This window comes from Myiozetetes cayanensis, unplaced genomic scaffold (genome assembly GCF_022539395.1).
Source record: "Myiozetetes cayanensis isolate MyiCay16 unplaced genomic scaffold, myiCay2020 scf5-8, whole genome shotgun sequence".
NCBI classification, from domain to species: Eukaryota; Metazoa; Chordata; class Aves; order Passeriformes; family Tyrannidae; genus Myiozetetes; species Myiozetetes cayanensis.
The window spans coordinates 33548518-33576356 of NW_026087742.1; the positions used below are offsets into that span (position 1 = coordinate 33548518).

At 43.2% G+C, this 27839-nt stretch overlaps 1 protein-coding gene across 3 annotated transcripts in view; it reads left to right on the forward strand.

Annotated features, from left to right (window-relative positions):
* Positions 1–27839, forward strand: part of RAB30 (RAB30, member RAS oncogene family) — a 49483-nt gene extending 21644 nt beyond the window's left edge. For 2 of the 3 annotated variants that reach the window (XM_050332340.1, XM_050332341.1), the window contains exons 2-5: positions 10688–10788; positions 12211–12294; positions 16973–17156; positions 19279–27839. In XM_050332340.1, coding sequence (XP_050188297.1) covers positions 10696–10788; positions 12211–12294; positions 16973–17156; positions 19279–19529 — 612 coding nt within the window. In that variant the 5' untranslated portion in view covers positions 10688–10695 and the 3' untranslated portion in view covers positions 19530–27839. Of the gene's footprint in view, positions 1–8815; positions 8863–10687; positions 10789–12210; positions 12295–16972; positions 17157–19278 lie in introns of those variants that run through there. The other variant, XM_050332342.1, reaches the window with a different exon arrangement.

Below are 27839 nucleotides of genomic sequence, written 5' to 3' on the forward strand. Positions count from 1 at the left end.
GAGAGCTGCTGTGACCAATGCTGTGTTGTAATGTGTGTATGCATGTACATGCAATGCTTGATTTTGTGGCGTTCTTCCTGCTTAGTCCTCAACATACCATTTCCTTCATCAGCTCTAACCAATAAATCTCAAAGACATTTTTGGAACACATTTTTTAAAAATAATTTTTTTGGATTTTGGACTTCTAGGTAAGCTGGCTGAGTAATGTCCCTGCAGTGGTAGGAGACTTAGAGCAGAAAGCTTCCACTAAGTGCTGCTTTTTTGTGTTGCAGGATTTGTTTCAGTGCCAAATTTAACCCATGCAGTGTCTTGAATTGCAGCTGGCCCAAAGCTGATACGAGGTTTTCTAACAGCAGATAGCTGCCCTAGAACAGTAACTGTACTTTTGGCATGGTTTAGGACAAATAAAAAGTACTGCAACCACCTGAAACTATAAGGGGAACTGAAAATAGGCTACTTGTTAGCATGTGAGCTAAAATTTAACCAGAATATGAATACTGTTTCTTACTTTCTGAAGAGACCTGTGATATCCTTATAAAAATCTTACTTAGGAGCCACAATATGAAATTACCATTGAAGAGATACTAAAGATAGTAAACATACTTCCAAACAAAATTACATTCTCTGACCAGGGCTCTAAAAATCTGATTCTGCTGTCCCACTCTCAAATTTTTTTCCCACCTGGATTGGGTCCCTCCTGCAGCTGGCCAGGTGTAGGCAGGGCTGGGAACCTTCCCATTGGAGGCATCAGCTTAAACCAGCCCTGAAGCTATGCCCAAGTCTCTATTGTTTCTACTTTCTTTTCTCTCTGAACAATTTGTTTTTTGTGAAACATCTGCTGCTCTGGCAGATACCCACAGTTAAAGCTGGACCGCAGTGCTTCTTTGCAGAAATGCAAAGAATATTTGCTATGAGCTCAGCCACTTGCCAGATGGGATGGTTGATCCCAGCTGAGAGGTTTCCATCAGATGAGGCCATTTTTAGAGGGGAAAGCTTCTTACAGGGTACAATGCTTGTGCTGGTTTTGCAGTTCCATTAGGAAGTTGAAGCATGTATGCTCAGGTGCATAAGCATGAATGTTACAGGTAAAATGTGCTTCCCATCTGGAAATAGGAGGTGATAAATTGGAGAGCGCTGGGGCAATAATCAGCCTGTAATAGCTTAGAACCCATTAGCCCAAACTTGATTTTTGTGGCAGATAAGGCCCTCTAGTTTGGGGTTCCAAGCTCATCTTTGAAGCGAATGGGGACCTGGGAGATGAGCTTCCCTGAACCTCAAGCTGTGGGGTGCCAAGCACAGCTCTGATCTCAGATGCCTGAAAGTGAGGTTAGATGAGGTTTAATTACTTATTATTTCTACTAGGTTTGATAGAGAAGTGATGTAAATCCCAGTAAATCACAAGCTTACTTAAGCTGAAATGAAGAGGTGGAAATAATGGTGTATTTCTTTCAATTAGAAAGCATTCTTAGGAAACAAAACCTTATTAGAGTTTTTTAAATTTTGTTCACACCGCAGTCTGACACAAAACAAACTGGTCAACAGCAGTAAGACACGTCACTGTACTTAGAAGTCAAGGAAACCTTCTTGGATATACTTCTATAATCCAGACTAATGCACATATTCATATTTCACAGTACATTTATGGTTCTTATGTCATTGGTTAATGGCATAGTTACACTTGTGCTGCTTCTGCATTTGCAACCTCATTTGAGTCATGATATTCTTGTAAATACTTTATTGAAATTCTTTAGTTATGATAGCTTGTCTTGTATATTTTCAAAATGGTGGTGTCAAACTGTCTAGTCTTGCAAGTGTTTTAGCAGAGCCCTATCACCCAGTGTCTCCATGTATGGCCATGATGTCAACCCAGCAAACTAATGACATAGGAGACTTCTTTGCTTTTTACCCATTTGACATGCACAAACCTTTCTTCTAGACTGAGGATGAATTGTTTCTCCACCAGCTTTGCCTCCTTGCAAGCTGGGCAACCTGCATTTCACTGCTTGTAGGCATATTGGCCCCACAAACCTTGCTCAGCTCGTGGGAGACACCTGGGGTTCAGGCTGATCCTGCACCTGGTTTCTAAAGACAGAAATTCTCACGTAAGTTCCTGATGGGCTTAGTGGGTCAGGTCTTGGTGTGGGAGCTTTATTTCCCATTGTAGAGAGCTGGACTTAGGCAGCTCTCCTGGCTTTTCCATACAAGACATGTTTCAATTATCACTTGGCTGTAGTTTAAAAAATAGTTTTGTTGGGTTCTTTTTCCCCTTTGGGAAAAGGCTGTTGTTTTTGAGTGGATAAAACAGCATTTTTGCTGGATTTCTGGCAATGCAGTTTTCCACACTTGGAAGTCAGCCTGTCTGCTGTGCTGGCTGAGTCTGTAACTGCTTCAACACACAAAAATGTGTTACTGCAGAGCATACAGCTTGGTGGTCGCATGATGTGATAAAACACAGCCAAGACCCACGGAGTGTTGTTTTGAGCATGCAGTATTGTGTCTCCATTTCCGAGCATGTCTTAAAAGATGTTTATAAAAGCATGTGTTAAGGTTGCATGAACTTTTTTTTGCAGTCAAAAACCCGGATTCTGACAATAAATGGAGTGTGAGGCTGTTCTTATGCTTGGAACTAGTTTTCTGGTGATGGTATGTACTCTGGGTGTGCTGGTGTGTGGGTTGGTCAGAGGCTGTTGAGGCATTGTGGCTGTGCATGTCAGCAGGTTTTTTTAATACTAAAGAAATTAATTTTCTATTTGTCATCTTGCAAATACTGTGTGAGTCTCATTATTCCTAGGTAACACAGAAATCTGATTAGTTTGTTTATTTATTTGTTCAAGGAGAATCATTGTTGATTAACAGTTGAATCCTCAAACGTATTTGAGGAAATATAACTTGCTGTCTGCATGTGATATTTAGCACTTTCATAGACACTCCCAACAATGAAGTGCATAAATGTCACTGAGTCTCCCTTCCCCCCAGGAGGTGGGAAAGTTAGATAAGGATGCTGGACCAGGCAAGCTATGACTTGCCTGGTCTCTCATGAAGAGCCTTTGGTGGCACTGAGGTCCTCAAGGATGTGTCCAACCCAAACACCACCCGTCCTTCCACCATACAACCAAAACTGATTAATGATGTGTATTGATGCTGCTCCTGACATCAGTTTTAATGTCGCACCAAGCTGAGAGCATAGATCCCTTGTGCTTGTGGTTTTGCTACCAGCAGCACAGAGGCATGGGTGATCCAGGCTTTCTTGGGAATTAAGTCTCTTAACTTTTCTAATATGAGTGGAAGTGAAATTAAATGCTGTGGAGATGAGGAGTCGAGGAAGGCAGGCAGGGAAGCAGAAGGAAATCCAGGCTGCTTGTTGGTAGAGGGCATGAGCTGGGCTTGTGCTTGCCAAGTGCAGGAGCCTGCTTGGGTTGGCAGGTGCTTTGGAAATGAAAATATTCTATCCTGAGTTATGTAATGCAGCAGCATGTCCAGACCTGAATTCCCTGCAATTTTCTGGCCTGTGAGGAATAATTTTCTGCTTGAAATATTAGCCTTAGCTTTGAATTTTGTGGTTCATATGGCATGAGCAATCAATGTAATATCTGTATACATAACTGCTGCTCTTTGAACTTGATGTTTAGGTAAATTTATTTTAGTTTATAGCTGTTGGATGATGAAGAACAGAAAATACTTGTTTATTAAGAGCTGTATAAATACATCAAAACCTGCCCTGACCTACTGGTTAGTTTCAGCAGGTGGAAGAGGCTGCAGATCCTTCTCTATGTCTAATTGAAGTAGTAGGTTGTGAGGGGGATTTGAGTGGGATAAAGCTGAGATGCAAATTATTGGCATTCCTGCCTTGATATAGTTTCAGTCTTTATTCCTAAATGTGGAGAAACCTTTGCAGCTGTGGATAGTTTGTTTTTTCTTCTGTTTCGTTTATTATCCAGCTCTTCACTGGGGGAAAAAAAAGGTTGGATGCCTGAACCCAGAGAGTCATGGTGAATGGAGTTGCATCCAGCTGGCATCCAGTCCCAAGTGGTGTTCCTCAGGCTCAGTTTTGGGGCCAATCCTGTTTAATACCTTTGTCAATGATCAGGATAGGGGATCAAGGGCACTGTCAGCCAGTTTGCAGATGACACCAAGCTGGTTGAGAGTGTTGATCTGCTGGCAGGTGGGAGGGCTCTGCAGAGGGATCTGGATGGACTAGATCAGTGAGTGAGGCCAGTGGTGTGAGGTCTAGCAGGGCAAAGTTCTGGGTCCTACATTTGAGTCACAACAACCCCAGGCAGTGCTACAGGCTGGTGAAAGAGTGGCTGGAAAGCTGCCCAGGAAAAAGGACCTGGGGGTGCTGATTGAGAGTGGCTGACCATGATCCAGCAGTGTGCCCAGGTGGCCAAGAAGCCTGGTGGCATCCTGGCCTGTATCAGCAATAGTGTGGCAACAGGACCAGGGCAGTCATCGTTCCGCTGTATTTAGCACTGGTGAGGCTGCACCTTGAATCCTGTGTTCAGTTCTGGACCTCTCACTACAAGAGAGACATTGAGGTGCTGGAACAAGTCCAGAGAAGGGCAGCAGACCTGGTGAAGGGTCTGGAGCACACGTCTGATAGAACAAGCTGAGGGAGATGGGGGGGTTTAGCCTGGAGAAGGGGAGGCTCAGAAGAGACTCTCACTCTTTACAACTATCTGGAAGGAAGCTGGGGGGTTATCTCTCCTCCCACGTAGGAATTGATAAGACAAGTGGAAACATGCCCCAGGGAAAGGTTTAGATTGAATATTAGGGGAAAATTCTGCACTACAATGGTGGTCAAGCACTAGAACAGGCTGCCCAGGAAAGTGATTAAGTCACCATCCCTAGAGGTATTTAAAAGATGTGTAGATGTGGTGCTTAGTGATATGGTTTAGTTGTGTACTTGGTAATGCTGGGTTTACACTAGACTCAATACTCTGATTTGACCTGTTCTATTTAGGGAACATTGGTCCCCTAACTGTGGCCTGTAATCAGGATTTGCCTACAAAGCCTTCTAATAGTTTTTCAGGCTACAGGAAATGAGACTGTTGCAGAGAGAGGATGATGCCATGATATGCAGTGCACTCCCACTTATGGTTGTCACATGGCTCTGCAGAGATGTGAACGGTTCCTCCTCTAACTCCTGCACGTCTGACTCAGGAGTTCTTTCTTCACTCAGAAGAGGACTGAGATACCACACAGGTTTAGAAGCACCATCTTGTTTCTGTTTTGTTCTCCTAAAATGAAGGTGTCAAAACATTCTTTTAGACATTAAAGGTTTTTAACTTCAGATGAAGGCTGTCCACAGTGTTTCCTGAGCACACATTACCTTGTGATCTTTGGGGAGGTTGAAAGACAAGCAGAGGTTGGCATATCTTGCGGTTGACTGAGAAAGGTTTGTTCCTTTGAAGTATTCCACTCTAGCTCTGGCTCCATAAGCAAAAATAATTGGGGTAAAATCATCATTATAGACCCTGCTCTGATTATGCCTAGAGGTGGAAATCTTCCTTGAGCAAAGGAGTCAAGAAAGAAGTGCCAGAGATTTCTTTATCAGCTGAAAACCTCACTAATACTTGGTGGCTGTTTGTGCAAATACTGGTACTGATGTGAAAGCTGATGAGGGACAGGCAGGGTAGAGATTTCATCCACTTGAAGGAGAATTTGATCACTCCAAAGTCATTCGTGCCTCCAGGTAGTATTTGAACCTTTGCACTGTGTTTCTGCCATTTAGTTGGTAGCCAAAGAGGCTGAGCAAGGCATCACCAAAGCAGGTCAGGGGTGAAGAGGGACCCTCTGTGACCATTGAAACTAATGGGTAAAAAAACACTGCAAAAAGAAAATCCTTGGTTCAGATGATAAACACTGCCAAGTAAATGAAAGTGGATCAGCAAATGCGTAGAGGACATCACGTAAGGGAATAAGCTGAGACATACCTGGATATCTCATTCCCTGAAGCATACATTTACTGTGGATAAACTCCTTGCATTGCAGGTGTATGATGAACATAAAAAGCAGGAGGGAGTGTGTCCTTCTCCTCCCCCAAATGTACTGCTGTCCCACATTTACAGACAGTGAAAAGCCTACGGCAGGGTGAAACAGGACTAAGTTCTGCTAACCAGGCTGTGGGAGAGTTTCTAGCAGGAAACATTGGAAAAAGTGGGAGGGACTGGTGCATATTTGCCTTTGCAGCAGTGCTTAGCTGCATGGGTAAAGCAGCCCATGACTTCTGTATTCCTTTCTCAGGCGTCTCCGTGGGAGCTGGGGCTTGCTTGGGTGGGGAGGAGGAGAGGTGAAAGCTGCTGTCCTCTGTGCTTTTGATTTGGGTGGATCTCACCTGTCTTCTTGTTGAATTGAAATTAATAACTGAAAAATACCAAGAGCATTTATTGCACTGTCTTGCCCAAATGAAGAAACATGGAGATGCTGGAGCATGTCCTGAGAAGGGCAATGGAGCTGGTGAAAGGTGTAGAACACAAGTCCTATGAGGAGCGGCTGAGGGAGCTTGGGTTGTTTAGCCTGGAGAAAAGGAAGCTCAGGTGGACCTTCCTCCTCTTCACAACTATCTGAAAGGAGGTAGTAGCAAAGTGGAGGTTCATCTCTTTTCCCAATAAATAACAATTAACAGTAGGATGAGAGGAAGCATCCTTAAATTGTGTCAGGAGAAATTTAGATTGGACATTAGGAAAAATTTCTTCACTAAAAGGGTGATCAAGCACTGGAAGAGGCTGCTCAGGGAAGTGGTAAAGTCACCATCCCCTGGAAGTGTTAAGAACAGGTCACTTAGGGAAATGGTTTAGTGGTGGACTTGGCAGCGCTGGACTGTATCTTAGAGGTCTTGTCCAACCTTAATGATTCTCTGAAAACCAGCTAAGTCTGAAACACATCCTGCTGTCCTTCAGCTGCATTCCCAGTGGTAGACCACTTTCCCAGGTGGTCTTCCTGCCTCCAGTTTACCCCTCCTGGCCTCTTGCTGTGCTCAGTTACCTTGTGTGGGGTTGTGTGATGAAGTGGAGCAGAGCAACAATACAAATAAAATAAAACCCTGCAAAACTGATTCCCCAGGAGTCGGTTGGGAACAGCCCATGGAGTTGGTTGGGTTGTGAGCTGCATAAACTGCCTCTGGGAAAAACAGCTATGAAACCAAATTTTCTGCCCTGCTGCCAGCCTCAGGCTCTACTCCTGCTTCATTTCATGATAGGGCATGTCTCTGTGCTGTAGCCAGCCCTGCTTATGATTTAATGTGGTGAGTGGTGGCTGAGGCATGGACTGGCGTCCTATCCCCTGCCCTCACTACAGGGTCTTGTCTCTACCAGAGGGTGGGAAAGGCAGCTGCATCCTGAACACTTTGCCTCACATCCCTGTGGTGGTTTAGAGCACGGTGCCTGTGAACACAAGAAGAGAGAAGATGGGGGGAGTGAAAAACCCACACCAAAAAAACCCAAGTAAGAAACCCCAAAAACCAAACGGCAAAGTTGTGCAAGTTGTGCTCCACATATTATTTTTTTTAAGCATATAATTCAAAGTGTGCTGTATTGCTGAGATGCACATTCCCGAGCGGGGCAGAGGTTGAGACACATCTTCTCTGGGGACAGGGAGGATAGCATGAGCAGAGTCAGCAGCAAAGGTCACTTGGCTGAGAGGCTCGAGTGCAGGAGGAGAGGATTGCATAATGTAACTGATGCAACGTTTGTGTCCAGCAGTGACAGCGTGCTGGGGTAGCATGTGTGCACTCAGAGGGAGAAACACCAGTTTGGGTGGTGGGGCAGTGGTGGTCAACTTCACCTGCCCAAATCACTTCTCACTCTTCCTTGCTGCTTGCTTTGCTTTCTCCCTTCCCATGCCCCCATTTCTTGTATCTCTTCAGTTCTGACATTTAATCTCATCATTGCATGGTTTGCTTTATGGTCTTGGCTTATTTTTCAGTTCCTGTTTGGGGTCATTATCACATATGATTAGTCCTAGAGCCTAATGAAGGGGATCAGATATAACTCTAGGGTATTTTTGAGCCATTTAGCATTTCTGAGCTCAAAGATCTGCAGAGGAAGTTTATTTTTAAGCTTCCTAAGAAGATAAATTTTAATTTTGGATTGTTTAGGGTACAAGTAATCGAAGTGAAATCTTTCTGGGGGGGAGCCTACCCTCTGGGGTATGAAGAATCCCAGGAATAATTATGCAGTGCTGAGTGAGTATCGTTAGTCTTGAAATAGCTTTTAGTGGATGATCACATTTTTCTTCATGTTTGCTAGCGTGAAAGCTTGAAACCTTTTATTAACATTTTAACCTTCATTGTAAGAACACTGTCAACATGTTTCTAATACTGCTGTTTTTATCCAGTCCCACTCTGAGAAAGCCAGTCATGGAGATATGAAGCAATTGCACAAAATAAGAGCCCCAGAAAATAAAACAAGGTGCTTTTGAGGTTGTTCTTTAAGGTCCCATTCTTTCACTGTACTAAGGGATATGAAGGAGCTGTGAGGTCTTGCACATTAGAGCATCCTCAGGACACCTCCAGTAGCTGCTGTTTGGTGGCACTCGCTGGCCCAGGCGAAGTGACACGTCTGTGTAGTGACTCAGTGTGTTCCTGCTAACCATCTGCTGATGTGATGCAGCTCATTAGTCACTAATTGGTGTGGTTACCCTTTTTTTAGGCTGTTGGAATGGTCAAGGGCCACATAGATGTGAAGCAGCTGAGTCAGTCTTCCACCTCGTTTGCCCTCAGGTCCATTGTCCGTCAGACTCTTGGTGGTGCTTAGAGAGCTGTTGGCATGCACCCTGCCATGCAGATCCAGACTGGCTCAGTTCTATCTTGTATTCTCTGGCTGTTTGACTGTAAGCCTATCACGACTACATGGTGGGACAGAGGTATGTAGCTGGAGCCTTCTGTTGTGTGCAATGAACCCTCCAGGGGAAGGACCTTTGGAGGCAGTGGGAGAGGGTACTCTGACTTTGGGCTGAGCATGAGAAGCTGGCTTCACTCAGGCTGCATTTGATCCCTTTGTCAGCTCTGTAAAGATCATCTAAGCAATCTGGGGCTTTACTGAGGATAGCACTTTCATAATAATAAATAATGGCCAGTCTTCGCGAGCGAAGATCCGGGGAAGGTCTTTGCACCTTCCAGCCTGCGCATTGGATTTTTTAGGTGAGACACAGTGTGCGCGGAACTGAGCCCACCCTTTAATCCTAAGGTTCATCTGCCGGGGCCAAGCGAGCTTGGACGGTGGCAGCGAGGTCCTCAGGACGTAGGTGGGTTGCCTTTAAGGGCTAACGAGCCCCACCTGCCCGGGAGTGGCCCTGACCGGGAATCGAACCCGGGTCTCCGCGGTGACAGCGCTGCGCCTTTACCAGTTTTTTTCCCTATTCACCACCCACCTGCCCCATTCTTCTCCTGAACTTACCATCTGTGGCTCTATCTCCTCATTCATTACCTAATCTATAGGTACTGGTATGTTAGGTACTGATGCTTAAGTTTTGCCCTATCTGGTATCTGAACTGGTGGCTTGTAAATCTATCTCTTCACTCGAGTCTTTTATACCATTACCCCAGGCCAGTCTTTAGGACAGGTCTTTGATGGCACATATAATACCTGGATCCTCCTGAACATAATCGAGTTTGGACACTGCCCTTCTGCTCCCTTGTCTCTGGGTTTTTCCGTCTGCCTAAAATGTCCCAACTGAATCTCTTCTGGCTGTTGTTGCTTTTCTTGAAGATTACAGACCCCTTCTGTGGTCACAGTGTTGGCAGCACCCTCCACTGCACTGGAGATGGAGGTGGGGATGCTCACTGCTCATGACTTGCTCAGTTGCAGCAAACTCTACATTTGTATGTTTGGTCCTCTCCACACTCTGATTGGCCTAAGGAAGCCCTGTATAGAGGTCTTCCATGTAGGCAACCCTGCCCATCTCCAGGAATGTTGATAAGGAGATTTGACTTGTGGGGGCTGGGGGTGTGCTGGATATGCCCCAAGCTCCTCTCTATTTGATTCTCATTTGAGCAATCTATCCTCACAGAACTAAAGAAAATTATCATACTAGTAATATTCCTATTAGCATCTATTAGTTCTTTTTAAAAAATTTTTTTATGTTTTCAGCTAAACTGTTACCCCACTCCCCACTACAGTTTTAGCATATGAGCTCTTTCTGTCTTTAAGGCAAACACTGCTGCATTTGTTTTAAAATTAATTTAAGTTCCCCATCTGTTCTGCCCTCACATTTGCCCCAGCCCTGCTCTGTGTGTACCCAGTGCCCTCTCGGAGGAGCTCATATGAGGTTTTTGGGTATTGCCCTCTCAGAAATAAATTACATGATCCCCTTGGACAATGCGACAAAGCCCACTCTGTCCTTTGGAGCTGATGTAGTTAAAATCAAAACAACCTTTGGGGATATCTGGGAATCAGTGTCTCAGGTTTGTGAAGCACTGCTTGGAATGCTGAAAACCAGCATCTCTAATTTGTTGGCAGCCAGGTGAGAGCACATGAGAACTGAAACATGGCCAAAGTTTCGTAGCAACTGATTTTTGACTACGTGGATGCCCCGGCTCAGAGTGGGAAGTGTTCTCCCTTATCTCAGGAGCCACGTGTGTGCCAGGAGACCTTTGTTCTGAATGTTTGGAGTAATAAAATTCAGTGGGAATAAAAGGTCAGTCACCTCTGACTTGGTTCACATAGTATTGTGCTTTCTCTGTCTTGCAGCTGCGTAAATGAGTATGGAAGATTATGATTTCCTCTTCAAAATTGTTTTAATCGGCAACGCCGGTGTGGGGAAGACCTGCCTAGTCCGTCGCTTCACTCAGGTAAAGCTGGCTACCTCTTTGGTACATCTTGGATGTGAGACTTTGGGATGGGGACAGCACTGGGGTGGAGCATGGAGCCCGTGGCTGTGCACTGAGGGCTCTGCCAGCATCACAGCTCCCAAACATTTTGGTTTTCACGCTCTTGGTGCATGTATGACCTGTAGTGACACACTGGCACAAGCAGCCCATCTTTAGCTGTGCTGCACTTGACCCTGTTCTGGATTTTGCGTTGGAGAAAGCTCATTCCTCTGTGAAGGTTGAAGTTCCCTTCTGAAAGCTGCTGGGATCACTCCTGTTTTGGTGGTGATCTGGGCTGGTTATAAGGACCAGCACATCTCCTGGTCTCTTTCCCATCTTTTGCTTTGCCCACAAAGCTCTCCCTGTTGTTTGTCATTAGTAGATAAATAATCTGGGTCCTGGGCTGTCAGTCCAGTGTCTTCGGGACCTTTTCTTGTGGCAGAATAACAGGGAAAGGACCATGCTTCTGTGATCTGGGCCAAGAGAAGGCTTTGCATGATGCACTGTAAAGCACAAATTGTGGGGTTTTGGTTGCACTCTCGACTAGATATTGTCAGGAACTTTCTCTTTCACTATTAATTTCAGTTTTAAAGCTGTGGTGATGTTAGAAAGTCTCCAAAAACATGTGACAGACAGTGGTAATAAAGCTAGTCAGCCCCAAAGGTTAACAGCAAAAATGTCTGGCCACTTCTGCTGCAGCTGCTGTAGGGAATGGATATGCCACAAAATCAACATGACTTGGTAGACCAGAAATCAAGAAGCTATTGTTTTGTTTTTGTTTGTGGTTACTCCTTTCTGATTGTGCTGCAGTCAAATACCACGAGCATCACACTGTCCCTTGCCACTGTTGTGGTACCAGTGATGGCTGGCTCTGTGCTTAGCTCCTGAAGTGCTGTGCAGAGACGTGACCCTGTTGCTGAGAGTTGCCAGAAATGCCTATCCTTGTCATAGGATGTGGTGGAGGGAAAAGGGAAGGCACAAGGTTTCAGAAGCAAAAGGCATTTCATCCCACGCAGATGCTCACACCTCTTTCAATGCATTGGGAAGTACGATGGAAGGTCCTCACCCTTCCCCTGCCTCTTCCAACTGCTTGGAAGTAGAAGGGCTTTCCCTCTCTCTTTTTCCCCTGTATGTATCCTCCTTTTCTTTTCCTGTTTTCCTACCTCTGAACTCAATGACTTGCTGCACAACTAGGGATGTATAGACAGGGAGAACACAGTAGGGTTCAATTATGGTAACCTTCATGCTGGGGAAATGTCGCACTCTAAATGTGACAGAAATAAGTGGCCAGGGAAGGGGACAAGGGATGAACAGTTTTGAAGATGCAACAGAGAGGATTGGTACCCAGTGAGAGTTTTGTCTTGCTACAGATATATGCCTAATCAAACTCTTGTTTTCTTCTAGGGGCTTTTCCCACCAGGGCAAGGAGCCACGATTGGGGTCGACTTTATGATTAAAACTGTGGAGATAAACGGTGAAAAAGTAAAGGTAGGAGCCCTGATGATTTTAAGTGTAAATTCATGTTTCAGTACCGTAGCTGAGGTTTCTTTCTGCAGCCCTCCCACTGCTGGGAGGCATTTGGGGAAGTGCAGGGCTGTCTGTCATGGCTTGGGCAGTGCAGGGTCTAACAATCTGTATGTTCCTCTCCACAATTACCATCAGGATTGCAACAGACTCCCCTACTGCAAGGGAGGAAATGGAACAGGGAGATCTTGCAAAACTCTGTTCTTGCTTAGGAGATGGTAAGATTTTGCCTGGCTGGGGTTGAGGAAGCACAAAAAAGTGGTTCAGTGCAGCCTCTGCTCACAGCATTTCTGGTAAGCAGAAATCTATTGTACTCCCTGGGATGTGCTTGATGACAGTCTTCTCCTGTGAGCTCCCAAGACAGTCATTGGGTAGAGCAGGCTTCTGGATTTATTGGGTTCTGCACAACAAAGGCTCATCTTCTACTTCTGCCAAGTTAGAGTTTTGGGAGAAGCAGAGATGACCACAGTACTAGGTGCTTGAGCCAACAGGTTTAACTGCAAAGGGCACAGTTCTCTATATTATTAAGTCTTTCTCCCTCTGAAATGGGGTGGTTGCAACCAAACCACTGCTGGGAAACTGTCCTTGTCCTGTGGTAACTCCCAAACTGAGCCTGAGCATCACTTGGCAAAGAGCTACTTTGCCTGGGCCAAGGCAGACTGGGGACAAATCTCATGCTTTAATGGGATCTATGGTTGGGTTCCAGAGCCCAGAGATGTTGGCTGGCGCCACTTTGTTCACTAGTAGAGGTTTCACTAGAGATATTCTCATGTCTAAGAAATGAGAGAAGAGTATGGTTATCTGAGCCTCTAATGTCAAGATGTCCAGCGTCCCCAAGCTGCTTCTGGATTTACTCTGCCAGCATGAAATTCAGGGGTGCATGAAATTCCAGGGGCGGGATGGAAACAGTGGATTTAGGCAGATTTTCAGCCCTGGGCTTTTTTTAACTAGTGTTTCACCACAGAGGGTTTTTAAGAGGAACACTGTGTGGTGTGTTCCTAAGTTCAGGACAGATTTTAAAAGCTGTGATCATGTCAGCAGGCTACCACCCTGCTGCGTGAAGAGCTGTGCAAACCAATGGCAAGTGATGGTGCTTGACCAGGAGACCTTCCTGCCTGAGTAGGTGAAGGACAAGAGGTATAAATACCTTCACCTGCTAAAGGCTGAGTTAATATTCAGCACATGGCAGGGAGGCAGAGAGGATTACGTGTAGCCCCTGTGGTGTTAGTGCTCAGCCCAGTGGTTTCAGTGCTCATTAGCAGGCAGTAGCAACGTTGGCCAGGACATGGTTGCTGTTTGTCCAGGCTCCTCAGACAGCAGAGATGCTTCTTTCAGCCAAAATCGGCTCCAGTGAAGCAGCTCACAGGATTTGAGCTGGTAAATGGCCTAATCACTGCACTGGAGGTGGAATTCATTTTTCCTGTTATTTATCTGGCTTATGCCAGAAGTCTCAAGATTGTCCTGGTCACTGGAGGGAGAAGAGCAGTCCTGGGGAAGATGAATCCCATCACCTCAGACACCTCTCCTTTTCAAGCATCTTGTTCTCTGTCAAGTACTAGTGGAGCCTTAAGAACATCACTTATATCTGATGTCTGGCTTTTGTACACGTTAACTCACCCTAAGGATTTGTCTGTTTGACTTGTTGCTCCTGTGATACAATCCTGTTTTAAGACTAACTTGGGCTGACAGTGCAATGTTCTTCTTAAGTGAATGTTGGGAGCAGTCATGCCAGCGTGGGCTATCTCAGGGCAAGGATGGTTATGGGGTGCTCTATAAGCTAAATGAGAAGTCCCTGCTACTCTGCACATGTGTGACAAATGCACAAGTGTCCCTCCAAGCAACTCCCTAATCACCCTGGGGCAGGGTTGTGTGTCACAGAGCCTTAATAAGTGGTAGCTGACATACCAGCTGTATTTCACATGGCAAAGGAGTTCTTAAAGTCCCTCTCCTGACACCACCAATGCAGTAGATTGGAGTTGCTGGAGCTCAGTTCCAGTGACTAAGCTTTGGAGGGAGCTTCGCACAATACATTTGGGTATTTGAATAAGCCTTCTGGAGTCTGGAAGGCAAACAGGTTTCTTTCAGGGGGTGATATTGTAGCTGAAACTTTTTGAGTAAGTAGTGCTTGTGAGAATAAACATTTAATGAGCAGGAAAAGCGGGAATGAGTCAGAGCAAAGAGCAATAAAAATGACATCTTGGTCAAACAAGGCGCTGCTCTGACTGTCAGCTCATTTAGCAGTGCCTGAGCCATGACTCTGCCTCTGTACTGGGCAGCTTCTCCTGCTGCTGGCATCCAGAGCTGTTTACCAAAAAGGTTTTTAGTCTTGAAAATAGAATAGAGATTTCTGAGGAAAAATACTTTTCAACTTTAAAAATTGTCATTAGAAAGTCAGTGAAGAGGGACTTGCTGGTATGAAAGCTGTGTGCAAGCTCTTTCATATATGAGCATCTACTAAAACTCATCGCCCAATAAGCTGAGAGAGCACTGTGCAGTTGAGGGGGATTTTTATCTGGCTTTTTTCTAATAAACTCCAAAAATATGTGCAACACTGGTACCAAGAGGGTCCACAAATTTGAACCAGCAACTACCGTGCTGGTCAAAGCTAAGCATCATTAGTGCTACATGGACCTGTGATCTCATTATACTTGGTGGAAAGCTAAGCGTATGTGCAAACATTGGGAGAGCAGGAAGCTCTGAGAAAATAAACATCTAGATTTTCTGCAGGCTGAATCAGACATTGTCCTTTGGTTATTTTGGAAAAAAAAATACACAAGTAAAATGGTTGCTATGAAATATTTTATTTGGCAGAAATAACCAATGAGGGGAAGTGTGAGATGTGCATTTTGTGTGCAGGAAGAGTTTATCAGTGGCTGTAAGATCAGGGGCACCCAGCTCAGAGAGAGACTCATAACTGTAGCCAGTGAGAAACCCTCTCCCCAACACAAACCTTTTCTGCTTTCAGTGTCTGTTAGATTAAAGCAATGGAAGAACATACTCAAGTTTTTATCTTCTCAATAAATGCATAACATATATAAGCTGGAGTTAACTGCTGGACAGTCAGTAAATGTTTTTCCTGGGTGACAGCTGAGGAATAACAGAATTATCTTTCCATCTGACAGAGTTTGGAAGCTGGTTTGTTTTAACAAGGACTCATTCATTATCTGATTTTCATGTTCAAGTAATTTCAGTTATGGTTTTGTGTGTCACTTTACAGGTGCCAGGTTCAGCCATTTAAATACATCTATGCCAAGAGATTAAAACACAAAGGTGCCCAGCGGCTGTGAGCCAGCCACAAACTCCTTTCTCTGCAAAAAATGTGTTTTTTTCAAAATCATACCCCATGCCTGAAAGCTGCTACTGGGAGCCCTCATTTCAAACTAACATATTTACGATGAGTGGCTGATGTAGCTTGACTTTGGAACTGGGCAAGAATAAGGTTTCCTCTGTTACAGGCTGCTGAATAAATGGAAAAAATCTGAAACACTTTACCTTTTCCTTCCCAAAGTACACAGGATTCTGGCTGGAAATCCTCCTTTCACATATTTGCTTCCAGGAAGAGGTGCTTTAAAAAAATAAAAACTGAAGAGAAATACTCTTTTATTTTGAAATGTGTTAAGTTTGAGTGTTTGTTCTTAGACTTCCTTTTTGAAGGATTGAGGTTTTGATGGCCCACCAAAAACTATCTGATGGTCAAAATATAAAACCAATATAAGTTTAGTTTATATGGGGAAATGTGTGTTGTCTTCCTGGATCCAGAGGGTTTGGCAAACACTTGTGACCTCTTTGATGGTGGTGAGACATGGGAACAGGCTGTCCAGAGAAGTTGTGGATGCCTGACCCCTGCAAGTGTTCAAGCCCAGGTTGGATGGGGCTTTGAGCAACCTGGTCTAGAGGAAGGTGTCCCTGCCCATGGCAGGGGAGTTGGAACAAGTCTTTAAGGTCCTTTCCAACTCAAACCATTCTATGATTCTATGGCATAGTTAAGGACATGTCGACCAACTCTACATGTTAGGAAGGCAATCAGTGAGATGACTGAAGTTGTAGAGAGGAAGTGTGTTAGAATCCCTAGATCAGCCTTCAGAGCCTTTAGCTGAGCTCCTTGTTCGTTCCTTTGCGTTCTACTGATCAGCACATCATCTCAGAGTAGCTATAACCAGCTTCAGGAGCTAGAGGAGAGGCATTCTTCCAGCACTTGCATTGTAACTCCAGGCCAGCAGCTCTTACCACAGTAGAGGGAGATGCTGGAAGTCATATGAAAGCGCAGAGACCTGCAGCTTCTAGGGGCTGTTGGCTGCAGTGCCATCTGACTTTGTGCCTTGCATTTCAATCCACAAGTGCAAGAATGGAAACAAATAGTGCTGGAGGAAGGGAAGGCAAAGGGAGAAGAGCTAAGTGCTTTCCTAGCATTGGTTTTACCCTGGAGGGTGGTGGGGTTTTTTGTTTTGGTTTGGTTTTGTGGTTTTTTTGGTTTTGTTTTTTTGGTGGGGTTTTTTTTGTTTGTTTGTTGTTTTTGTTTTGTTTGTTTGTTTGTTTGTCTGTTTGGGTTTTTTTTTAGGTCAAAACAGTGCTGCTATCAAATAAAGTAAAATATCTTTTTTTTTTTTTTTCCTTTCACCACGCTTCCTTGTTATGTCAAAAGCTGCAGATCTGGGACACAGCAGGACAAGAGCGATTCCGATCCATCACACAGAGTTACTATCGTAGTGCTAACGCGTTGATCTTGACCTACGACATCACCTGTGAGGAATCCTTCCGGTGCCTCCCCGAGTGGCTGCGGGAAATTGAGCAGTATGCCAGCAATAAGGTCATAACTGTGCTAGTGGGTAAGTGACAGTCATCCCTTGCAGGGTGCTGTGAGCAGGGGGTGAGCTGTGCATATCGAGGGGCAGGTGGACGTGTTAGCAGGAGGAAAGTGTGACATCTGTGTGAACTGGTGGTGCAGGATGCTTGAACTGGGGCAGTGGATCTTGTTGCCAACCAGTTGTAATTGTAGGAGGGCACAGGGTACAGCTGATGCCTTAAACCCACTGCTTGGACCATTCCTTCTGCAAATAACCCCAAGACAATGATAGTGGTGTTCAAAATGCTATGGCCACCTCTGAAGTGTGGTCCTGTTTCAGGCCTAAGGCTATTGCATGCAGAGGGGGAATGCTTCCCACCAGGTAGTCCCATAAGGGACTAAAGTGTGGATGGGGCTGTTACCAACGGAGCTAAGAATAGGGAAGTTCTCCTTGTGACTCCAGGCTCAAATCTCTACAAATATGTGAGGATCTGCTCAAGCTGGTGATGACTGCAGGTTACTGTACCCCATAGGAGTTGGACAGCCAGTCTTGTCTTAAAGGGTCAGGATCTGGAAACCCCATCAGGAGGGGATGGTTGCATGGGTCATAGCATTCATAGGTGGGGCAGAGTTGGAAAACTGGTTAATTTTGCATGGATTTTAGGGAAACTAAAAATAAATAACTGAATGCTATATTAATCTGTAGAGCTTCAACTCAAGACAAAACAGACCTCAGGCCATCTGTCTGCTATAAGCAAGGGGAAGGTTATTTTGCCTACTTGTGCTTTTCCATACTCTGCTTTCAGCGTTTGATAGTCAGGATTTGGCTTTTAAAGGTCCAAGAATATATAAAGAACGATGGAAAAAATATCTTGGGGAAAGCCAAAAAGTTCCATGGTACAGTGTTGATACCAACTTCAATAGTTTGCTGTTTAAAAGAAAATGTTTAGGTAATTGTAAAGACTATTTAAAGTGTATTTGAAAAAAAAATTCTTTTGAGTTTTATAGGCCCCATTGGTATTTCAAGTGAGCTGTGGGGTTCATAGGGCTTCCCATACAAGAAACTCCTGCTTCTTGAGTGTGGTCTGGGTACAAATGGGCAAATAATTATTACATGACTAACAAATGTACACATTAATTTTTTAGTGAACATTAAGTTAATTGCCAGCACCTACAGTGCAACATATGAAATGTATTTTAGTCATAATTCACATGTTGAAGATGGTGACACCCATAAATCGCTTGTGTTGAGTGGTAATCTGTTTAGAAAGGTAACTTCATTGTATGCAGCGGGTCCAAGAAACTGCGTTCTTGGGAAAGAAGGAGGTCTCAAATGAGAGGAGGAAAATGAGACAAGGCTTGCTGGTGGAAACACAATCTTTTCCTCCCACTAGTTCCCACAAAATTTCTGGTAGGAGTGAGGCCAGGAGATGTTTCCTCCTGAACCTGCTGAGTCTGTGGACACAGCTGCCTGTTATTGCAAGCCCTGGTCTGTTATCTTCATTGTAAGATTAATTTATGGCAGAAACATCATGTTTGAAGTGAAGTGACCAGTAATAGTGTATAATCATATCAGATACTTGCTTGAGGCTGTAATCAACTCTCTGCTCAACTGATCTCTCTGAAGCAGAGGGTTGGTTTCTCACCTCACCTCTCTCTGTAAGTGCCCCCCAAGCCTGTCCCTCTTCCAGCCTCCACAGCCAAATCCTATATGGGAATATTGAGATAGGAAAACTGTCTTCCATGCAGGACTTTTTTTAAAAGCTTGTAACATGATAAATATCACATTTAGTGTCTCATATGCTATAATTGATATTTTAAGTGCTCCTCAGAGCAAGGACAGGAGAATTTTCAATAGATATTAACATGGAAATCCTTTTATGTTAGTTGATAGCAGCAAACAGATGCACTGGTGCTAAATTAAAGCTAACTGACTTGGATGTTTACAAGGCATATTTTATTAAATGACCTGATATTAAATGAACTTGAGTGTACTGGGGAATCTGTTATTTGGAGGGGGGAGAGCAAGCACTAAGAGTTATATATCAAAACCACTCTCCATAGATACATCCAATAACAAACTCTTGTTTATTATTTTTAAACCTCAGTTTCTCTTGGTTTTGAAGTCAAACTAATTCCTTTTCTAAAATATTTTATCAATGCAGGTAATAAGATTGATTTAGCTGATAAGAGGGAGGTCTCCCAGCAAAGAGCTGCAGAATTTTCCGAAGCACAGGACATGTACTATCTGGAAACATCAGCAAAAGAGTCGGATAATGTGGAAAAACTCTTCCTGGACTTGGCCTGCCGGTTGATCAGCGAGGCACGACAGAACACCCTTGTGAACAATGTCTCATCCCCCTTACCAGGAGAGGGGAAAAGTATCAGCTACTTGACTTGCTGTAATTTTAATTAAAGAGCTGACATGTGGGCCATGGGCCAAGAGGATTTTTTTTTTTTTTGGTGGGATTTATCTGCTTGAAAGAATTCCTGCCAATCTGACCCGTGTGACTTACCCTGAGTCAGATTGCAGTCCTGAAAACATGGCAGGCTGATGGCTCCAACTGCATGGCAAGGTAGCAGGGTTTAAATTTCATTTTTCTCAAAGTCTGTGGAGCAGGTCAGGAAAGGAGGAGTTGCACAAGTCCTTCATATAATTCAGAACATGAGCTGTTTTGTTTCCTTCTATGGGAGAGTAGACCAGCCTCTCTTGAAGATATTGAAGAGATCAAAATCTATCTTACAGAACAACGTGTTTGATCCTTTTTAAAGTTAAAAGAAGTAAGAAAAACCCCAGCAATTAATGCTGACTTTGGACTACACTGGCAATCTTCTGGGCTGTCAGTGAGTGAGCTCTTAGGACATGTACATAACGTCTGCCCGTCTGTCTTCATGCAGGACTCTGGTGTTTGAAATAGTGTTATGTCTCTCATCTACAGGCACTTTCATGAACGTGGGGGAAAAAAAGTTACGTATATCAATGTTTTCAAGACTGAAGAAGACATGGACACAGCTCGGTTGCTCCCTTTGGTGCTAGCAATTCAGCAAATATTCCATAGACCAAACATAGTCTTACTACATTACTGTTCTCTGAATGTGTAACTTAGACTGGTTAAGAAAAAAACACTAATAAGCACTGTTCATAAAAATAAAAAAATCTCATTACCTCTTTTTCTAGGCCTGAATATAGTGGGAAAGGACTGTGCTCTTCTTTGATATCCAATGTAGGATGAAAAGAGTTTCCAGAAATAAAAATAAATAAATAAATAAACCATTAGTCATGTCCTAATGTAAAAAATTAACCTTAGGAAAGATTATTGGTAAACTTTGAAAAAGTGCATCAGACATGACTGAAGTCTTGTGCACACATGGATTGTGTATAAGGGTTCAAAGAAAGCACAGTTTGATGTGACGGTCTGCAATATGTCCAGCTTAAAAATAAAGCTTGTAGATACAGTTGTTGTTGAAAGGCAAGAGTACAATTTTATGGAGGTTTTTTGTTTGTTTGTTTGTTTTGGTTTGTTTTTTTCTAATGCTAAGTGGAAATAACAATGGGTTGCATCATTCCATGTCTGACTCATCCAGCTCTCACCTTGTGGAACTGCTCTCAAAGATGCTCTTGAGGGTGTCTTCTTGTCATCCAGTTTCCCTACTAGAGTAGCTTTCAGGTTCAGGGCTGTAGAGTCATTTTATTTCCTTGATGCTTTGTGCTCTTAATCCCAAACTCCAGTGTATGTGTAACTGTTTAGGCAATTTCTTCTTACAAAATACCTGAAATCAAAGTACTGTGGAGTTTGTGGTGTTATTCCACTTCTACTGCCACACAAGCCATCGCAAATTTACACCTTGGCATTAAAATGAAATCAGAAGATGGTGAATGTGCACATAATTATGTTTAGAAGTTTGACTTCAGTTTGCCCAATTGGGGTAAATCTCTCCTGGCAATTACATGGCTGTCATATGCTGCAGTTTAGAGTTTAATAATATTATTTGGCTTTTACTGAAGATTATAACAGAGCTTCTGTATTGATATAAAAAGCTACCAGTAAGTACTTCTTGAAAAAAATAACAACAATGGCAACAAAAGGCATTCTGAAATGCGCTTTTTTTGTTTCCTGGAAAGGCTTCTTTGGGCTGTATCATGTTGTGCCTTTGATACATAATAGGGAGTTGACTCTGTGTCAGAGAGAGGGGGGGATTGGTGTGTCATATGGCCATTTTTAATATTTTCTTGCTATTTTTAGGCCACTTTTATGACTAGTGGTAAAAAGGAATATGTAGAAATTGTGGTATGAAGCTTGTTTGTCATTTAGGTAACACTTAGCCAAGAGCTTCTGTAAGTGTGAGGAGATGGGGAACACATCATCTGCTGCTTTGGCCTGGTCCTTTTCAGTCTTTGTACATGTTGTAATCTGGAACATTTAGAAATGTGTGGGATTTGGTGGCTTCTGCTGTGTTGGACCCTGTGATACAGCCTGTGCTGAAAGACAATGTCTTTCTTCTTGAGCATTCCCCCAATTGCCAAATGCAACCTCATTTGAGCCTGTGAAGAGCACCCAACTCAGAGAGAGCTACTTCCACACAGCTCTTAGGTTGTTCCTTATAGCAAGGCTGAGGTTTCTATGTCGGGTAACACTCAAGTTAAAAATCAATACTATGTGCATTTAATTTGTAGTCGTTTTTGTTCCCCTGATGCTGGACCTGTCAGCATGTAATTGATAACGAATGGGGCAGGGTCTTTGATTGAGTTAATCAAGGAGGATGAAGACTGCCCACTAAAACATCCATGGGTTTCTCAGCCTGGTTTCCAAAAGGATCAAAGCTGTGCAGGTACTCTTCATCCCTGCTGAGTGTCATTATAAATGCATTTTAAAGTGTTCCTTCCATCACTTCTGGAGGTGGAATTCTAATGCGTTAACATGACTGAACAAGCTGAACTGTTAAAATAGCAGAAACTGCTAACTTTATTTTCTTGGATATTTATTTTGAGGTTTCTAGAAGCCTAAATCTCTTTTTCTAGTGCTTTCCTAATCTGTAGGTGACTATTTGGAGACTAGCCTACTAGCAACCCCAAAGCCTTGTTTCCTTTAATTGCTAGCAAATCTTCATATAAGGACTCAATCTTCAAACAGTGATGTGCTTTGGGGGTGGCGTGGAGTGCTGCAGTTGGCCTAATGTTCTCCAGTCAAATTTGAACTGATTCCTTTCAATGTTTGTTCTGTGTACACTTAAGAACTTAAAAGGAAGCAATGGCAGTATGTGGAACGTTTTACAAGGTCATAAGCCAAAGCTGTGGTTTGAGACTCACCTCTTTTGCTGATGTTTGCAAACGCGCCTCTTGTTGAAGAAGTGGTATTTTATTGTAGTAACTCCTTTGCTGGAGTTACTTTTGTACACCTTTAAGTATCTCTGGAGTCTGTACAACCCGCCTTTCCTTGTAGCACTGAGGGCTTATCCTCTCTTCTACAGTGTGATCTACTGCTGAAGGCTTCCCAACTGGAAGAGGAGCTTTATTGACTGCTAATTACAACCTAGTGGTGTGGCATAGTGATCAAAGTCTTGAAAAATAAAAGAACATAAAATAAATACAAATCCCAATTATGTGATAATCAGCTCACCAGCTAAACAACTTGGTAGATTTTGGAGAGAACTGTCAGTAAAAGCCTTGTAATGCTTGCTGGATCAAGCATCTGAAAGTCATGCAGAATTGACATAATGGGTCCAAATTAGACTGGGCATATTCTCTACTCAAGAGAGCCAAGCATTACTTTCATTGTCATTGCTGGATTTTAATGCATTTTCAGGGCTATATATTCACAACCATGAACTAATCTTATTTCTGGGTGAATGTTAATTTTTATAGTAGTCCTCTGTCAAGACCTTTTCTTGGCATTTTTTAGCACAATGGTTATCTCCAAGCAGAAGCCAGTATTGGATGGTCAACAGGTGTTTGCTTAATCTAGCAAGCCTGTTTGCAGAGATTAGCAAAAACATCTCTGAAAACTGGATGGTCTGAAGTCTGATTTCCAGTGCAGCCACTGATTCAGTCAAGCTGATCTTGAGTAAACCAGCAAACATTCTGTGCTTCAGATCACAGGGTGTGAAGTGCTCGCTGGTATTTTGCATTGGATATTTACACTGAAAGTTTGCTGAGACAAACCATGACTCCCTTCTGTTCTTATTTGTGTTCCCTATGAAAGTGCTAGGGGGAGGGAAAAAAAAAAAAAAAGCCCTTCAGGTCAAAGAGATAAGATGGAAATAGTGAAATTATGAACTCTGTAAAGAAGAGGGACACTGGGTGCCTCTTCCTACCTCGAACAATGAAGTCTTGATTTGACCTACAGATGAGCTGTTTGAGTGTGCAGTTCAGATATCTGTTTGTGCTGAATGCTAAATAAATGGCTTTGTGATCGTTATTTAATGAAAACCACACATGACAAATTGTCAGGCAAGATACTTTGTTCTTTGCTGTGGAACACATGAAACAGCCCTTAAAATCTGTCAGCCTGCTGGTGCTGTTTGTCTTTTTTTGAAATGGCTGAATTGGTAACAGTTGGCTCCTTCTAGTCTAGGTTTAGCAGTTAATGGCTATTGAATTCCTTCAGCATCAGTAATAACAGCAGCAGACTGAGGTTGACACAGGAGACAGTGATTTGAAAAGGAAAGTCAAAATTAGTGATGCAGAAGCACGGTAGGTGCACACACGTGGGACAACAGGCTTTCCTGAGCTTTTGCTGACAAGGGATGCAATTAGTTATAGTCAAACCCACTGGGTTTTACCTTGCTCATTATCCCTAAGGACTGCTGTTTGTCCAGCTGCTTTTCCACTTGTCTTCTCTTTTCAGTATGAAGAACTGTCTATAAAACAGGCTGAAATGTTGAGCTGGCGTGATTCCTGCAGTCAGAGACTGAATTCAGTTGGAAAATAGGTGAAATTCTCCAGCTGTTAAAATAGGCTGAGCAAACATGCAGGATAGGCTGCCCTTTGGAGACCTGTGGTGCTGTTGGGGTTGGATATGGCTGGAAACACTGTCACAGAAACCCTCTCCTGGCTGTGGGGCAGAACAAGTGCTACAGCCCATTGTGCAAGGCAAAGATAACTCTGGGGAACGGCAAATGCAAAGAGATGATTCTGCTTGCTTAGGATTTTCTCCATCCCATCCACTTTTAAAATTGCATCTATGGATTAGGTTTTGATTGGACTTTCACTAGGGATGCTTTGAAATTGATTATAGTCTGAAATTCTGCATTCTTTTAATATCAAAGCACCCAATATCCTTATGTGGGTGGCTCCTACCAACAAAGTCCTTTCTGAGTTAATTCAGTTAGAAAAAGGTGTTTCTAGAGGAAACTGCGAATTCCCAGTGAGCAACTATGGAAACTCTCTGTCCTTAAATGTCTCTGTAGGTAAGGGCTCACCAGAAAAACCCTGAGGAGACAAAGGAAATACTCTAATCAATTCTAATAGTGAAAACCTCGTGAAACATGTTATATCAAAATGTTTTCTTCCTCTGCTTATAAAATTCATTTGTTATCTGGACAAATTTGGATTTTGACATCACCCTTTCTCCTTGCATCAAGTCTGTTCTCTTTTCGCTGTGGCTAATAATTGTTAAAGTTACTGTTCACAAGCAGCAAAGGATCACCATGATGAGTGGTGGGGAAACACTAGCTTGATTTCTTACAAGAAAATAGTGCATCGTAAGCAAAGCAGCCTTAACTAAACTGGTCATGTCTTTGAAATGCAATCATCCACTTGAGCTGTACTTAAATGTACCATGTTACTGGTCTCACATCTGCCTCAGTTTAGGATTTATCTTGGCCAGGAAAGACAAGAGGGTAATCATGCTGACCATGATGCAAGGCTCCCCAAGTAGCCCACTGCCTTGCTCTGACTTACCTCGCTAATCACCACCTCACTCTGCTCACCCAAAGTCACCTTTGCTGTCCTGTACTGTATCCAACTGGGGTAGATTACTGGCTGTCATCACTCATGGATGCCATCACACCCTTTCCCCTCATGTGAATGAGCTGCAACTTAAACCAGAAGTAAAAACTATGCCATGCGAGTTGAGGATGTTTGTTTCTTTCTAAGTGGGAGCCACAGATCCAGAAAGAAAGCCTAATCTCTAAAGTTTGCTCCTCCAAATACGGTCAACAAGTAACTGGGGAAAGATAATTCAGATACAGCAGAAATGAGATGGCAATGAGTAATTTAGGCTCTAAATGTTGTCAGTGAAAAATTAGACTGGTTTTAAGAGCATAGTCAGGGTTAACAGATCAATTCCTCTCTCTGGATAAACAGGAGCTGGCTTTAAAATACTCAGAGATTGTCTCTTTTCACATTAATAACTTGCAGTTAGCACTTTGCAGATGTGACCACATTTGTTGAACCAGTTATCCTTTTCCAGTAAGCTTGGAAGGTAATTTTAGCTCTGGTTAGTACTACAATTAAGAAGCAGATGCCACCTTTATATTTGCACCTTTGCTTTTTCCTCTACTGCTTATCTTGGGATAACATTTCCAAGGACATGCACTTATGAGTATATTGTAGTGATGTCCCTGCTGAGCACCTTCTGAATTCCAGTTCCCTGGTCCACAGGAAAAAAATGACATGGCCAAAACTTGTGTTGGTCATGGTTTTAGCTGTGCACGGTTCCCTGGGGCCTAGGGGGTGTTAAAAGTACTCTTATGCTTTCACAGGCAGCAGTCAAAGGCTCTGGTGTGTCTGGTATCATGAGAATGCAAACCTTGGCACTTTTCAAAGCTTTATTCCTCTAGTACCTCTCATCAGGGACTGTTCTTTCACCATACTGCTCATGCCTCAAGCACTGAGGAGGGAGGTCTCAGGCTGGATTGCACGATGTCCTGATTGCACGAACCACTGGCTCTCCTACTTTAGTTAGAAGGAAGAGCATCAGTGGCTCATCTTCTGTGCCACCTTGAGCTTCTTTCTAAGGACATAGTAATTCAGTAAGCCCTTTCCAACTAGGGCACCCTGTAAGGAATGTTTCCCTTCTTATGGGACTAGTACAGGAGATTCAGATGTTAAGAATCGGGGGGAGGGATTAGTACTCAACAAATGAGTTGATCTCCAGTGAGCAGGTGGATGCTGTTCTCCGTCCAGTGAACTTGTGGCTGCATGGAGAAGAGTCATTCTGAGCTGTCAGGGGCAGGGGTGTGAAAATCTCTGAGGGGCTGGGTTGCATCACTGACACGAGCTTTAGTAAATGTAGTGCCCACAGTGTTCCCCAGTAGCCAAGTCATTACAGAGGAGCAGGCAGAGGAGAGGAATAGTGGTTTTACATTTTAATGGAGTGAGAATAAAATACTTGGTTTGTGGTGGGGAGAGCTAACATGATTTCAGGCACTGCAATTGCCTCAACTCCTGCAGACTGTTTGGAAGAAAGGGTTGCTACTCACCCCCACATACCAGCACTGAAGGGGAAAAACTAACTTCTGAAGCCAACATTTTAGTGGAGAAAAAGCCGTGTAATGAGACTATGGAGCAAGCCCAGTGCTTGTTGCTATGCTGATTTGGAGTGACAAGTATATCTCTGGATATTAGAGAAGTAGTTTAAAATATGCCATGGTTTTTAGCATAATAAGATGCACTACAGATATGCCACATCCATTTTATTCTCCACAGCTGTTTACAAAAGAAAAAAAACCAAACAAACAAAACCCACGAGATTGGAGCAGCTGCAGTCACTCAGCTGTCAATATGGGACACGGCTCTTTCTGCTTTTCTATTTCCACTTCACTCTGTTCTGCTGCACATATTTGGCTGTTCTGTGAATTTGCAGATCATGAGATTTTTTTTTTTCAAACTGCCTTTGATCTATACAGAAAGACTCACCCAGCTCTCATTTGAATTCATTAATACTTTGAGTAGGCATTTTAATTTTATGTTTACTGGCTTGTTTCCCTTTGTAATGTTATCTAACTGACAAGTGTGTCGTGCTCTGCATTACCTTTAGGTTTTTGAATCTAAAACATTTCCTCTTTGCTGAAAGCTATGATAATTTTTAGAGGTGCTACAAAGGCATCTTCATTTCCTCAGGAGAAAACCTGAATTACCCTCAGCTTTGATTACTATCAAATCAACATTGAAGCACGTAATTTTTTTACAACATGAACAAAGTATGTTTTATACCATCAACTGTAGTTTGAATTGTACTTTAAAAATCTGCTTAAGCACTAACAGCAGCATTTTGTTTGCAATTTTCATGCCAGGGAAGTCACGGCATTGAAGGAATTTCCTGGGTTGGAGTTTTTCCCACAAAGCTCTGCTGTCTTTTCCCCAACAATTGTGAATTTAGCACAATGTACAGAATTTCAGCAAGAATCCTGATTCTTATATATGTGGCCAGAAGGATGATGAGGGAATGTGTTTCTTATTGATCAAGCACAACCATTTCAGTGGAAAAAATGCACTACAGCTGGTCAGACCATTGATCTTGCTGCTGGGGTAGTGCTGTCTTTGGGGAGGGTATAGGTGTTAGCAAATCAACAAACTGTGAATCATTGACTGTCATAAGCATTTGGCTTGTCTCTTTCAGTTTTTGTGGTCAAGTGTGGTACAGTGGGCTTGAGAAAGGAATGTATTTTGGACGACCAGGATGATGAATGTATGATGCTTCATGTTTATTTGTGATGTCCTTTTTTATACTTAGAAATTGCTTACATGTGTATCTGTATGTAAATAAATATTTAATCCTTTCCA